The sequence below is a fragment of the Phascolarctos cinereus genome, unplaced genomic scaffold (genome assembly GCF_003287225.1).
Source record: "Phascolarctos cinereus isolate Bilbo 61053 unplaced genomic scaffold, phaCin_HiC Scaffold_5;HRSCAF=322, whole genome shotgun sequence".
NCBI classification, from domain to species: Eukaryota; Metazoa; Chordata; class Mammalia; order Diprotodontia; family Phascolarctidae; genus Phascolarctos; species Phascolarctos cinereus.
In genome coordinates, this window is record NW_027555958.1 from 446,662,442 (window position 1) to 446,675,484 (window position 13,043).

Genomic DNA, 13,043 nt, shown 5'->3' on the forward strand with positions numbered 1-13,043 from the left:
CCATTTCTTTTTATTGGGATGCTGTGAGAAGTCAGCGAGTGACATTTCATTAAGAAAATAAAGTTTAACAGGCCAGGGATCAGGCTGTATAGACTTGGCAGGATTCTGTCAAAATGTTTGGGGGAATAGAGGGGACCATCCCCTGGCAGGGCTGGGGGGAGTGCCATCTGTCACCTAAAGTGCCAGCCCATGGACTGTCCCATGGAAGACCCAGCTCAGCAGTTTAGTGCTCCTAGACCTGAGAGCTTCTGCTGTATCCCACTCATTTTACAGAGGAGGAGACTGAGGCCACAGGGGCCTAAAGGACTGAGCCAGGGTTGCCCACGTCGTTGGTAGTTTGGGGTTTGAAAGGAGGTCTCTGACTCAGGTCTGTCGATCTTTCTAAAGCTTCCCAGCTTGCAGTCTGAGCCAGGGAAGCTGGGACCGAGGCCAGGCTAACAGAGCACTGAGGAGACCACTGTGGCCTCTCTGAGTCGTCCTGGTGAGGGCTGAAGCAGCAGGGAGCAGGTGCACCCCCTCAGATTAGCCCTTGTACCATCAGGAGAACCGGGGGTGGACCACAGGCCGGCTGTTTCTGCTGCTTTGTTTACAGGCTTCAGGAGAAGAGAGGCCATGGGGTGCTTGAAAGGCGAGGCAGAGTTTGTTAATGATTTGGGGCTCTTAAACACCTTTGGGGTATTTATTTTAAATCGTTTCCAAGAAACTGAGACCCCTGTAACCCCGCCTGAGCGGGCAGCGGCAGGCAAACAGCCACCAGGAGGATATGAAGTTGACCTCATCACTCGTCACTCACTGAAGGTGGCCCTCGGCTTCCGCAGCCCCTGGCAGAAGCAGGAATAACTTGATTTGGCGAGCGTCAGGCCAGCAGCCCCCAGAAAGCTGTGTGTACACAGTGCTGGGGTTGGGGGGGGGGGCTGCAGCCGTCCTGATAGGTATATCCTGATTGATGGGGGAGTTTGTCTCCCAAACTGTCAGAGGGTTTGTGGAGGTGCCACTCACTGGTGAGGCCGAAATTGCTTCTCAGAACACCTGGCCAGCCATAGGACCTGTGGAGACGGCTGCCAGCTGCCTATTTGCTTTGTTCTAGAGTGGGGGGGGGGAGACACCTGCTTCCCTCCCTCCCAAAAGGGCTTTGACAGGTAATCAGATCTCTAGAGCAGCCCGGAGACCTGCATGATCCAAACATTCATTCAGCAAAACTTTGTCGGACATCTGCCCATTGTATATATCTTGATTCTTCGAAGACCCATTTCTCTGAGAGTGGGTGGATGGTGAGAAGTGCCCTGTGGCTTCCCTAGGACAGAGGGTATGTGGAAACTTGGTGCTGCTGCCACCAAGGGACATGATGTGGCCTAAAGCCTCTTCGCTCCTGATGGTGCGTTGTGGAGTGAGAAGGCCCTGGGTGCCTGCATGGCATGGCCATCATGGGCCGGTGGCCTTCAGGAGTGTGGGGCCCAGTGCCCAGGCACGGGGAAGGGGGAGGGAGCAGGTGTGAGCATGTATCCCTCTGGGGCCATTCTCCCTATCAGTGTGTGACTGCTCTTGTCCAGGAATCTGGTCTGAACGAGGCAGGGATGAATAATTAATGGCAGACAGTTCAGACACCAAATATTTGAGCAGCTGCTTGGTGATTCTGCTGGCAGGGACCTGGCAGCAGAACCAAGAAGCGGGGCCCCCGGGGTCATGGTGAGCCCAGCTGTGGCAGAGCAGGGCATCCCCGTTTGGGCACAGCCTGCTCAGGTCTACCCTCCAGGCAGGGTGGCACACAACTCAGTGAAGTTAGAGGGAAGGCCAGAAGCACCCATTTGGTCTTCACTTCTGGCCCTCAGAAAGTCAGGAGTAGGTAGGCCGGTGAGTATGAAGGGTTTGGAGCTGATATGGAAACATTGCAATGGAGGGTTTTTCTCCCTCTCTCTCTCTCTCTACCCCCCCTGCCCCAGGCAGGCCTGGGAGGGCCCTGGGCTATCCATCCTGTTTTCTCTGCTCTTCATAGGTTCTCAGAATCCTTCCTCAGTTTTACTTCTGAGGACCCAAGAGACAAAGCAGGGCCCTGTTTGGAAGCAAGGCCAGGGCCAGAGCTGGTGGGAAGGGAGGCTATCAGCCCCTTGCATGTCAGGCTGCAGTGTGCTATCAGTGCTTCAGAATGGGAGAAATTATGTTGGGATAGAGCTGGACTCTGGTGGGTGGGCAAAGGCCCACTGTGACATCTTTTTAGGGAAGTGTGGCAGATCAGGGCAGGTAAAGAGGGGCCTTGAATGTCAGGCCAGAAGAGTTGGGCCTCATGGGGGTCTGTCAGGGGTCACTTAAGACTCAGGTTCAGCAGTGATTCCAAATCACTGGATTTTCTCTAAGAAGAGCTACAGGCATGCACGCACGCACCATGCACACACGCACAGGTAGGGTGCCTTGCCTTTCTCACACCATGGTATCTGCCTCCCCACAGGCTCTGGCTTCATCATGTGCAGCGGCAAAGAGAATCCAGACAGTGACGCCGACCTGGATGTGGATGGCGATGACACCCTGGAGTATGGGAAGCCCCAGTATCCTCTGGGACAGATTTGGGAGGGGAGGGGCATGCGGGCTGCCCCCAATCCCACCCCCCACCCGCATGCTAAGACACCAGCTGGATGCCCTGTGCTTGGTCAGTCCCTGGTGTTTACCTAGCTGGTGGCCCCAGTTGGGAGCTTGTGACGTGAAATCAGGGCCTCAGCAGCCACAACCCCTGCACAAAAGGAGCCCTCATTCAAAGGGCTTGGGGAGCCTCGCTGTCCCTGGAGTGAAGGTGTCCAGTTGTGGCGAGCAAAGCCAACTGACACCACCTTGTATGCCGCAACCTTACAATGCTTGAAGAGGCCGCCCCCCCCCCATGCCTTCCCCAAGTTAAGTCTGTCCAGTCACTTCCTACCCATCATTTGACGTCCTCTTTGCTCATCTCCTAACGTGGTACTGGGTCTGGTGTGGTCGATAGCTGTGCCCTGATCTGGAGGGTACCCAGAGGCCAGTGAGACTAATACTGGGCAGCATTTACCTTAACCCGTGTCCAGGTACACTGAGGCCGATGTCATCCCGTGTACTGGTGAGGAGCCAGGTGAAGCCAAAGAGAGAGAGGCCCTTCGGGGAGCCGTGCTAAAGTAAGTTCCTAGGCCGGGGGGTGGGGTGGGGGTGGGGGCCTGGTCAAGGCAGCTGCTGCCCCCTCGTGGAGGCAGCCCCCATCTCTGTCTCCCTACTCCCCCGCCTAAAGGCCTCACTGCTTCTCCCCTTCCCTTGCAGTGGTGGCACACCCAGTACTCGGATAACGCCAGAGTTCTCTAAGTGGGCCAGTGATGGTGAGTCCTGAACTAGGAGTTGGGGCAGAGCTGGCAGCTGAGCCTAGCTCTGGTCCTGTGGGCAGGGGGAGGGACACAAGGACATTGGCTGCGTGGGCCCCCCAGAGCATCCATCACCTGCTACCCTCTTGTGTGGGCCCCTCACCCTGGGAACAGGCTGAGGCAGTACAAAGGGGTACCTGACGAGAGGCCTCAGAAGGCAAGCCGCACCCCTGCTCTAGGGACCTGGCTTTTCGTCTTAACACTTGGGCTAGGGACACGCCTCCTGGGGCAACCCAGATTGGGAGAGGAATCCACTCTGGTCAGGAGCTGTCCAGCAGCTAGCGCCCCTGCTCTGGGGACTGGGCTATCTGTCCTCCCTCTGATCTCTCAGGAGCAGCCCAGATTGGGAGGGAGCCTGCCCTGGAAACGTCCGGGGCTGGGGATGGGACTAAGTTTCTTCTTTTTCGCCGGCAGAGATGCCCTCCACAAGTAACGGTGAGAGCAGCAAGCAGGAGGTGGCCATGCAGAAGACATGCAAGAACAGTGACATTGAAAAGTGAGTGTCTGTGGGGGCCTGGGGGTGGAGAGAGGCCCTTCTCTGGGCTGAGCCTGCGGGTGGCAGCAGGCGGGGAGGAAGGAGAGGGACCAGGACTGAGCGAGGGGCAGGCGAGCTGTCTGTGGCTGCCCAGACTGAATTGATAAGCGGCCCGGCCTGGAGAGCCTCGGAGTGCCTGCCCGCGAGCCCCACTGCTGAGCTGTGATATATGGCAGCCCAGCCCAGCCACAGCAGCTGATTCATCTCCAGTTTCTGTTTCTTAATCGGGAGCTAAATTGGTTTCATTTTTCTTGTCCCGGGTGTTGCTCACGGCAAGTTGAGGCAGAACTGTTGGGCTTCGTCATTCGTAGCTAGAATTTTTTGGCCTTGGTGTGGCCAGTGTGGGTCAGGGGAGCACCTTGTTAGTGCCCCCCAGTGCTCTCATCGGCGGTGGTTTGGGGGCCTGAGATGAGGCTTGTGTCTCATTTTCAGAGAGCTGCCTGGGATGACGAAAGGGTTGTCTACCCTCCACAACCGAAGCGTTAGGGAGGGCTGCTCTGGCTCACAGCTCTGTGCCCTGAAGCAGTGCCCCAGCCCTACGGTGCTTTCGGAAGTTGGTGTCACCCTGAGGTTCTGGGGGCAGCTGCGGCCCACCCCCACCCCCCATCAGCAGGGTCTGCGTGACTCCCGGGGGCAGCTCGGGGGGAGGCTGCAGGTGGCTTGGGTGCCCGCTTGTTGCCCCAGAGGTGCTGCCTAAGTTCGGCCCCCACGTGGGAGCTAGGGTCATGTGGGGGGAAAAGGCAGCATCTTAATTCCGAGGGCCAATGTTCAATTTTGCTTCCTGCCACCAAAGTAGATTGCAGGCCAGCGTGCAAGTCTGGCTTCCTGGCCCACTGGGTCACCTCCCATTTGTTTTCCTCAATTTTCTGTTGTCATAAATTCATTCCAGCCCGTTGTGGTTGATCAGTTTATCTCGGTCGGGGCAGAGAGCGCTGCTAGCATGATATATGACATGAAACGTTTTAGCCAGCCTCTCCATGAATCACTCCAGCTGCTCCGTGTCAGCGGCAAGGCAAACAGGCCCGTACGGCCGACCAGGCCGCCGATGAGCTCAGGATGGGAAGAGACATGACGTATGAATGTTTATTTAATAATTCTCTAATATTTCCAGCCGAGTGTGGTTGTGCCTTCTGAATGGGGGCTGGGGAGGGGTCGGGGGAGGGGAGCGAACTCTAATCTGGAGGAGCTGGTCATAAATCAGGGAGACAATATCATTAATCAGAGAAGGAGGTGGGCCCAGGGGCCACTGGCTGTCCTGTGCGGCCGGGCCTAGACTATCAGGGCCGGGAGGACCGGGGCAGCCAAGATGTAGGCCAGTGTGGGTGGGTGTGTGTGCACGCGTGTAGTGTCTGTGGGCATGTGCAGGGGGTGGAGGCATGTTTTATAAAACAAGTCTTGATTTCCACGGTCCTTGCCTCGTGCATAATAGGCAGCGGGGGCCCCCAGTGGGCAAGGCAAGTGTGTGAAACCTGGGATTTGAGTCGGCTGCCAAGCATTCAATCCGCTTGCAATTATCTCCTTTGGAGAACACTTCATGCCGGGCATGCTTCAGCGGGCGAAACGCTCATTGGGTTAAGAAGGTTTGAGAGCAGGAGATGCTGCTGCGGGTTTGGCTTTTTCCTCTCTTCCGAAATGGCAGTTTTACAAAGCGCTGGTCCCACCACATCCCTGGGGGTCAGGGGCACTGAGCACAGCTGGTGTTTCAGCAGAGAGGGCATCCCAGGGGCCAGGTGTGGGCACAGCTCCATCCCAGCCCTGCTACCAGGGCCTCCTTTTGGGATCCTGCTCACATGGTTCCCGTAGAAACCAGCTCCCAGCTCCGTGCTCTGAGCCAGCCCAGGGGAGAGGGGGGAGGGAGGGGAAGAACCAAGCATATAGACAGACACCCAGCTCCAGCAGGCTGGGGGGAGAGGGGTGGGCAGGGCCGGTCCGCTTCTTCTGTTAGAGAGTAAGCCAGGTGGTGTCTGGGGGACCAAGGGGGGTGGGGAGGGTGCTAGTCATAGAGCAGCCTCCACATCTCCTGACCCTTGACTGCCCTCAGTTCAGGGCTCAATTTTGCTAGTCTCTTAAATGGGACAGGTGTGGTTTAACAGAACCACAAAGAGGAACTCCAGCAGCTGAGGCAGATGCAGTACTGTCATCGCCAAGCTGAGGGTGCCCAGGCCTGGCAGCCCAATGCCATCTGCCCCGTCTGGCAGTTACACTGGCCCAGCAGTAGAGGGGGCTAAGGTGTAGCAAAAGGTTGTGGTAATAACAGAACCTTTGTTTGGGGAGAGTGGTGGCCCAGGGCCAGATGAAGGATTGGGGGCAGGTGGGGCAAGCCCCCCTCCCCACTGTTACTGCCTGGGGACTCTGGAGGATGGGATATAGGCCATCATGTGCTCCTTCTCCCAGACTAGGAGCAGCCCCTAGCTCTACCTGACAGGCTGGGCTCTGTGGACACCTGTTCTCTTGGGGGGGCCATTAGCTCTCGATTGTGGGGGAAACAAGCCAGCCCAGGCTGAAATTCAGCCTTGCCAGTTGAGTCAGGAAGACATCTGGGAAGGGTAAATAGTGACCCCAGAAGTCCCTACCTGAGCTCTTTGGAGGGGACAAATACCATGGACCCTTGCCTGCAAGGCACCTGCTTAATAGTGCCCAGAAAGAGCCCAGAAAATACAAGAAATCACTTCATCTTGCTCTCTCTGGGAGGTAGTGAGGAGAAGTGGGCCTAGAGAGGGCAGAGGGAGCTGACTGAGAGCCCCCCAGACTCCTGACTCCCCCACCCAAAGGCTCCAGGGCTCAAGTTCTGTCTGCCTAGCAAAGGACTGTCTTGTTCTCCCGTCATCAAGTCCTCGGGCCGTTCCCCTTCTCCTGGAGCTGGGCCTTCCTCCGGGGCCCTGGGACTTCACAGGAGTCATTCTCCTGTCATTCTCCTACCCAAGGGGTGAGAATTCAGGCTTAGCAGGCCTTGCCTTGGACCTGGAGGTGGGGCTGGGGAGATGTGAAGGGGGAAACGCGGTTGGGAGGACCTGCCACCTCCCGAGGACAGGCCAAAGGATTTATGGCACTGCCTCTCTCTCCCTGGGCAAAATCTGGGGATAAATAGCGTCATTAACATTTTAAATTACAAATCCCATGTCAGGCCCTGTTATTTACATGGGAGCACTGAGCAGTTTAATTTCACAGTAATTGGCACCCAGCAGCAGAGGGGTGACCCCAGCTGGGGCTGCAGAGGAGGCCACCTTCCTGGGCTAGGCCTGTGAGCCCAGAGCTGTCCACCAAGGCTCGGCCCTGCTGCACAGGAGCTTTTGTAACCCGAAGGGGCCCTTCCATGTGTGCCATGAACATGTACCCTTTAGCAGAGAGGAGGTGCTCAGGGGTGACAAGATCAGACAGGTCTATTGGGGCGCCTGGTTTCCTGGCTGCTGGCCACATCTTCTCTAGCTTGGAAGAGCCACAAGCCCTTTTGCCTGAATTTAGCCATCCATTTCTCCCTTTGGCCAGAGGATTCTTCTTTCTGATGGGATCTGGGTGTTGGAGGAAATGGAAGAGCCTGGTCTGGTGTTTAGAGGCTGTCATCAGAGGGCAGGCTTCCAGGGCCTCCCTGTGGAGTGGGGACCCAAGTGGGGCTGACTCCAGCACACAAGCCTAGGTCATGTGTCAATCCGTGTAAGGAAAAGGATGGGGGGGTGACATTTCTGAGACCCCATAAACACAAGGGCTTTTGGGGACCAGAGTGAGTTTCTGGCTGAGCCAGGCAAGTGTTTGGAGGTCAGGGGTCTTGCTTTCCCCCTCCCTGGAGACTGATTGCAAGGACTGGATGATCTTCAGAGTGGCTGTGATTTGGGAAGGACATGGATTTGGCCTGTGGGCAGCCCAGGAGGGGCAGGGAGCCCCAAACCTGGGAATAAATGAGAGCTTGACTGCCCCTCTGCCTCTGCTAACACAGTCATACTAACTAAATCAATAGTGCAGCTGTTTACTGCCCACCAGGGAGGGCAGGCACTTCCCAGCCTGCCACCCATCCGTCCGCTCTTTGGCTGGCGCAGTAGCTCTGCCTAGTCCCCTTAACCCAAGAGGGGGCTCGGCCGCCAGCAGTCCCCACAATGCCGAGGAGGTGGGGAAATGCAGCCCAGGCTCCAGAACCTCCCCTATCTATCCCCGCTGGGTTTGGGCCTGCCCTAGGGCAGGGGCCAGGGCTGGAGGGAGGTCTCTGTGGGTGGGGAAAGGGGGTTCTGGCTGTGATTCCTGACTGTGCCTGTGCTTCACCCTGTCCCTGTCACAGGATCACGGAGGACTCAGCTGTGACCACATTTGAGGCCCTGAAGGCCCGTGTTCGGGAGCTGGAGCGGCAGCTGTCCCGTGGGGATCGATACAAATGTCTCATCTGCATGGTGAGAGGCCTGCCTGCCCGGGATCAGTCAGAAGGGCTGGGTGGCAGGAGGAGAGATAGGGTGCCTCCATCTGGTAGTGCTATACCCGGGTAGGGAACGGGTGGGGAGAGCCGGGCATGGGAGCGCTAGCCCTCTTCTCTCACCCTCCAGGACTCCTACACAATGCCTCTGACATCAATCCAGTGTTGGCACGTGCACTGTGAGGAGTGCTGGCTCCGGACCCTGGTAAGAAATGAGGTGGGGAGAACAGCAGCCGCCCAGCTCTCCCATCCCCCCCACCCCACCCCCAGTCCCAGGGCTCCTGGCTAGCCCATGTGCTGCTGACAGGCCCTGCAAAGCCTGGCTCCGTGGGCCACTGGCTGATGGGAAGCCATGGCCTGAGCAGCTGCAGTGGGCTGCCCTCCATCCCATCCTGGAGCACAGCTGGAAGGAGCCCTATAAAGACTGTCTTCTCTAATCCCCACATCTGATAGATAAGATGAGGCTCGAGAGGGAAGGGGAGGGATGTGCCTACAGACACTGACAGAATCAGGGACCAAGTCTGTGCTTTGCTGCCTCTCCTAAAGGCCTGGCGTCCAACCCGGGCTTTCTCTGCAGGCTTCCAGGTTCACAAAGCCAGCATTTCCACCGACTTAGCCTCTCGGACCCTCAGTGTTCCCATCTGTAAAAGATCAGTGAGGCCCCCAAGACTCTTAAGTTAGAAAAAACGCTGCTATAGTATCTCAGAAACTCTGTGTGAGAGGAGGGGGAGCCTACCCCCTGCCCAGGGAGGCCTCTCACTCATAGCTCTCACTGTGACTAAGTTCTTAAAGGGCCCCAGAGGGCAGAGCCAGGAGCTCTCTCCTGACTCCCCAGTCTTCTCGTCCTCAGGTTCTTCAGCCTTTCCTCAGCTGACCTGGACGCCAGGCCTTTCCCCAACCCCTGTCGTCTTCCTCTGGACCCTCTCCGATCTGTCATTGTCTTTCTTAAGCCCAGTGGCTCCCAGGGGCAACTAGGTGGCACACCGGCCCTGGATTCAGGAGGACCTGAGTTCAAATCTAGCCTCAGACACGTAACACTTACCAGCTGTGTGACCCTGGGCAAGTCACTTAACCCCATTGCCTAGCCACAAAAAAAAAAGAGAGAGAGATCTCTCACAAAGTGAGAGTAATCTGTAAACATTTATAATGTAAAAACAAAGCACGTCAAGCCCGGTGGCTCCCAGAGCTGACTCAAGCACCTCAGATTTCATCTGGCCACCCTTGCTGTCCTGCAGCAGAGACCGCAGCAGACACTTCACGGAGCCCTTCGTCCATCCTTCCATCGTGTGCCCGTCTTTCCCTCCCCTCTCTCCTAGAAGGGGGTGAGCTCAGTGCTGGGACCTTGACCTCATTTCCTACCACCCACATTCCTGGGCTCAACCCTGTCTCCTGGCTCCTTCCCACCCACCCACAAACGTGCCCAGATTGGCCCCTCCCCCCCCAAAAAAAAGCCTTTGCTCAATCCTGCCATCCCCTCCATTGGGTGTCTCTCCTTTCCACAGCCCAGCTGTAGAAAAAGCTGCCTGTGCTCATGGCCTCCTGACCTCTCGGGCCACTCGCCCGAAACTCTTGCTGCAGAGTGATCAGGGATCTCTTCTTTGCCAGATCTGCTGGCTTCTTCTCAGGCCTCATCCTCTCTGAGGGCTCACGCTCTCAGTCACCTTCTTCTCCTGGATGCTCTCACGGTTCTCCTCCAACCTCTCTGGCCGCTCCTCAGTCTCCTTTGCTGCATCCTTGGGCCACTCCCCGTGGATAGCGGTTCTCTGGGCCTCTGGCCCCACACCCTCTTCTCTCCTCTCTCTACACTCTCTTCTGGATGATCTTATCAGCTCTCTGTGCAGATAGAGCTTTCTGTGGGCATGGAGAATTTCCCCCTCCTCCCCCACCCCAGTCTCTCTTCTGTGCCCCAGCCCCATACCCCTGAATGCCCCCAGGGCAGCGGTGATCACAGGATCACCGACCTGGAGAGTTGGAGCACTTTCTCTAGCTCAGCCTGTCCACACAGGATTCGGGATCTCTCCCCAGACACGCATGTCTCTGTGGCAGGCCATCGCCAGTCCCCTAGACTTCAGCCTCAGGCTGTCCTCGGCTCCTCCCTTTCTCTTACCTCCAGTCATGTGCACCGCCACCCCCCCAGCTCGGCCCTTCCCCCAGCACTGAGCTTGCAGGAGCTGCCTCCTGCCTGATCTCTGCCTCTCCAGTCCTTCCTCCTCACATCTGCCCAAGTGCACCCCAACACCTACCTACCTCCTTTATGCCACCGGGGTACTCTACTCTCTCTCTGATCAAACACAGACGAGTCCGGTGAGCATTCAAAGCCTCCAAAGTTTGGCTCCTGCAGAGCTGACAGGATGAACTCCATGCTCTGTAGGCAACGCCAGCCACTCTCAATAGGAGACACATCACCTCCCGTTGCCATGCCTCTGCACTAGCTGTGCTCTCTGCCTGCAGTGTCCTTCCTTCTCCCCTCTGCCTCACAGCTACCTTCAAGGTTCAGTTCATTTGCCACCTAAAAGCCTCCTCCTGATCCGCGAGGTGCTAGTGCCCACCTGCCTTCCCAGGAATGATTTTGTATACACGTCATTTTCAATTCTTTATATACACTTATGTTCTTTCTGCTTAATGGAACATAAGCTCCTTGGGGGCAGGGCCTGTTGAGTTTTTATCTTTGTATTCTCTGTGCCCAACACCATGCCTGGCATTTAATAGCATTTCATCTGTGCCTGGGGAATCAAGGTGGTTAGAGGCCAAAGCTTCCATACCCAGCCACATATAACTCAGCTGAAGCTCCCAGGAACTCGTTGGCTGCCAGGCCCAGCTGAGCCCTTGGCCTTGCAGTTAATGCCTTGTCATCCCCCAGTCTCTTCCACACAGATGGCGTTCTAGCCTTTCCTCCCCTGTCCTGTCCTCGTGTGCAAGCCTGATGTTTTGTACCTAGATTTAAGACTACATTTATCCCTTTGAAATGTTTTTTGGCCCCATGCCTGTCCAAAGTTTTCTGGATTTGAACTGAGAACTAGCATCTTAACCATCTCTCCCAAGCTGGTATCATCTGCAGATATGATGAGCATACTGCCCAGGACTTAATCCACATCACTGACAAAATGCTCAATGGTGCAGATCCTTGGGCTCCCCCCCTCCCCAGACCGCCTTCCAAGTGGACTATTGCTGCCTACTTTCAAGTCCCCCAGTTCTTCACACAGCCCCTGGCACATAGTAGGCACTCCAGATTAGCCCCTGCTTCTCCATCTTGTCCCCAGGGATGCTCCCCCGAGCTTGGGACACACCTTAGCGGCTGCTCAGTGTCACAGAATCTCAGAGGCCTGCTTAGAAACAGGCCCAGGGGCCAGCAGAGGCACTGCAGGATTTGGGTCTCCTGCCTCCTACCAAGCTCATTCAGCTTCCACGTGGGGCCCTCTGGTGAGCCCAGCCCATCATGGGTCTGTTCTGATGATTGGTCAGTTCTGTGAGGAGACAGGGCTCCGAGAAGCAGTGACGTTGTAGGCTTCCACCCCGCCCCAGGACCCTTGCTGGCCTCCTCCTGACAGGCGTAGGGCCGGTCATGGCCCAAAATGGCCACATTTGAAATGGCCGTTCAAGTTCCTTCTCTTGTGTTGCTGCTGAGCTTTCTGGGCTGAGGGTCTATACCTCCAGCACCTTCCAAGTGCCCTCACACACATCATCTCCAGACCCATCTTGGGCCCGTCCCCTTGATGCACTCCAGCTCAGCAACCTCTTCCTGAAGACCCCAGAGGGTGTCTGAGCAGGGCAGAGGACAGAGGGGAGGTCACCTTCATGGGCCTGGAAGCTCTGCCCCCTCTTAATTAGCAGCCCAAGCTCTCATTGGCTCTTCTGGCTGTCACACCTCACTGCTGACCCACTGAGTTTGCAGGCCACTAAAGCCCCCCACACCTTGGTCAGACAGACTGCTGGCCTGAGCCTCTGATGCCCCCTTAGCCTTTGTCCCCGGAGCTCATCCCCCTCGTCCCACTCCAGCCGCACCTTCTGAACCCACCATGCCCTCCCCCCACCACCACCATGTGGGGTGGGGCGCTCGGAGCACTGCTCGGGCAGGAGGAGCTGTTAGAAGCCGAGGCTCATCTGTTGCCCAGCCCTCCCTGCATGACCACGCGGTGGTTATTACAGGCCCTGCAGCCCAGGCTCCAGCTCCGACTCAGGCACAGGCGGGTTCTGTGTGACCATTAAAACGTAGCCCGAAGCCGCAATAAAAGCTGGAGAGGAGCGACTGGGTCTTTGTGGCCTGATCAAAGTCAGGCGTGTGATCTCGTTAGGGCCGCTGAGCCAGCGTGGGGGGCTGGACCCGTGGGGTTTAACAGCCCAGCTGGGCCTGGCAAGCCTGCCTTGTTCTGATTACAGCCCCGCTCCTTCCCACAAAGGGGGCCTTGTATTGGAGCCAAAACCTCATTTCAGCTGGTCCTTTCCCACCCCCAGAGGACATAGGGAGCCATCCATCCAAGGGCTAGGGGGCCACAGGCATCATGCACGGAGATCCACCCTTGACCATGCTGTGGCAGGCACTTGTGCTCTTCCACCTGCAGAGGTCTGTCTCCTCTGGCCAAGGCTGCGGGGCAGCACCTTCCCTCCTCCTTGGTCTCCCCCCCCCATGTGGCAATGGCTTTGTTCTGGCTTCTCTGCCCTTTCCAACCCTCGTGGCCTGACCTGGGCATTCATCAGTCTGTGTCTCTCCAATGCCTCTCAGTCACTGTGTCATGTGTCATAGTCT

The 13,043-nt window shown here is 57.0% G+C and overlaps 1 protein-coding gene across 4 annotated transcripts in view; it reads left to right on the forward strand.

Moving 5' to 3' along the window:
* The window catches only part of RNF220 (ring finger protein 220), a 252,301-nt gene that overhangs the window by 237,588 nt on the left and 1,670 nt on the right, over positions 1-13,043 (forward strand). For all 4 annotated transcript variants that reach the window (XM_020987553.2, XM_020987555.2, XM_020987556.1 and 1 more), the window contains 6 exons: positions 2,444-2,540; positions 3,045-3,131; positions 3,271-3,326; positions 3,783-3,864; positions 8,171-8,279; positions 8,430-8,504. In XM_020987553.2, the coding sequence (XP_020843212.1) occupies positions 2,444-2,540; positions 3,045-3,131; positions 3,271-3,326; positions 3,783-3,864; positions 8,171-8,279; positions 8,430-8,504 (506 nt within the window). The remainder of the gene's footprint in view (positions 1-2,443; positions 2,541-3,044; positions 3,132-3,270; positions 3,327-3,782; positions 3,865-8,170; positions 8,280-8,429; positions 8,505-13,043) is intronic.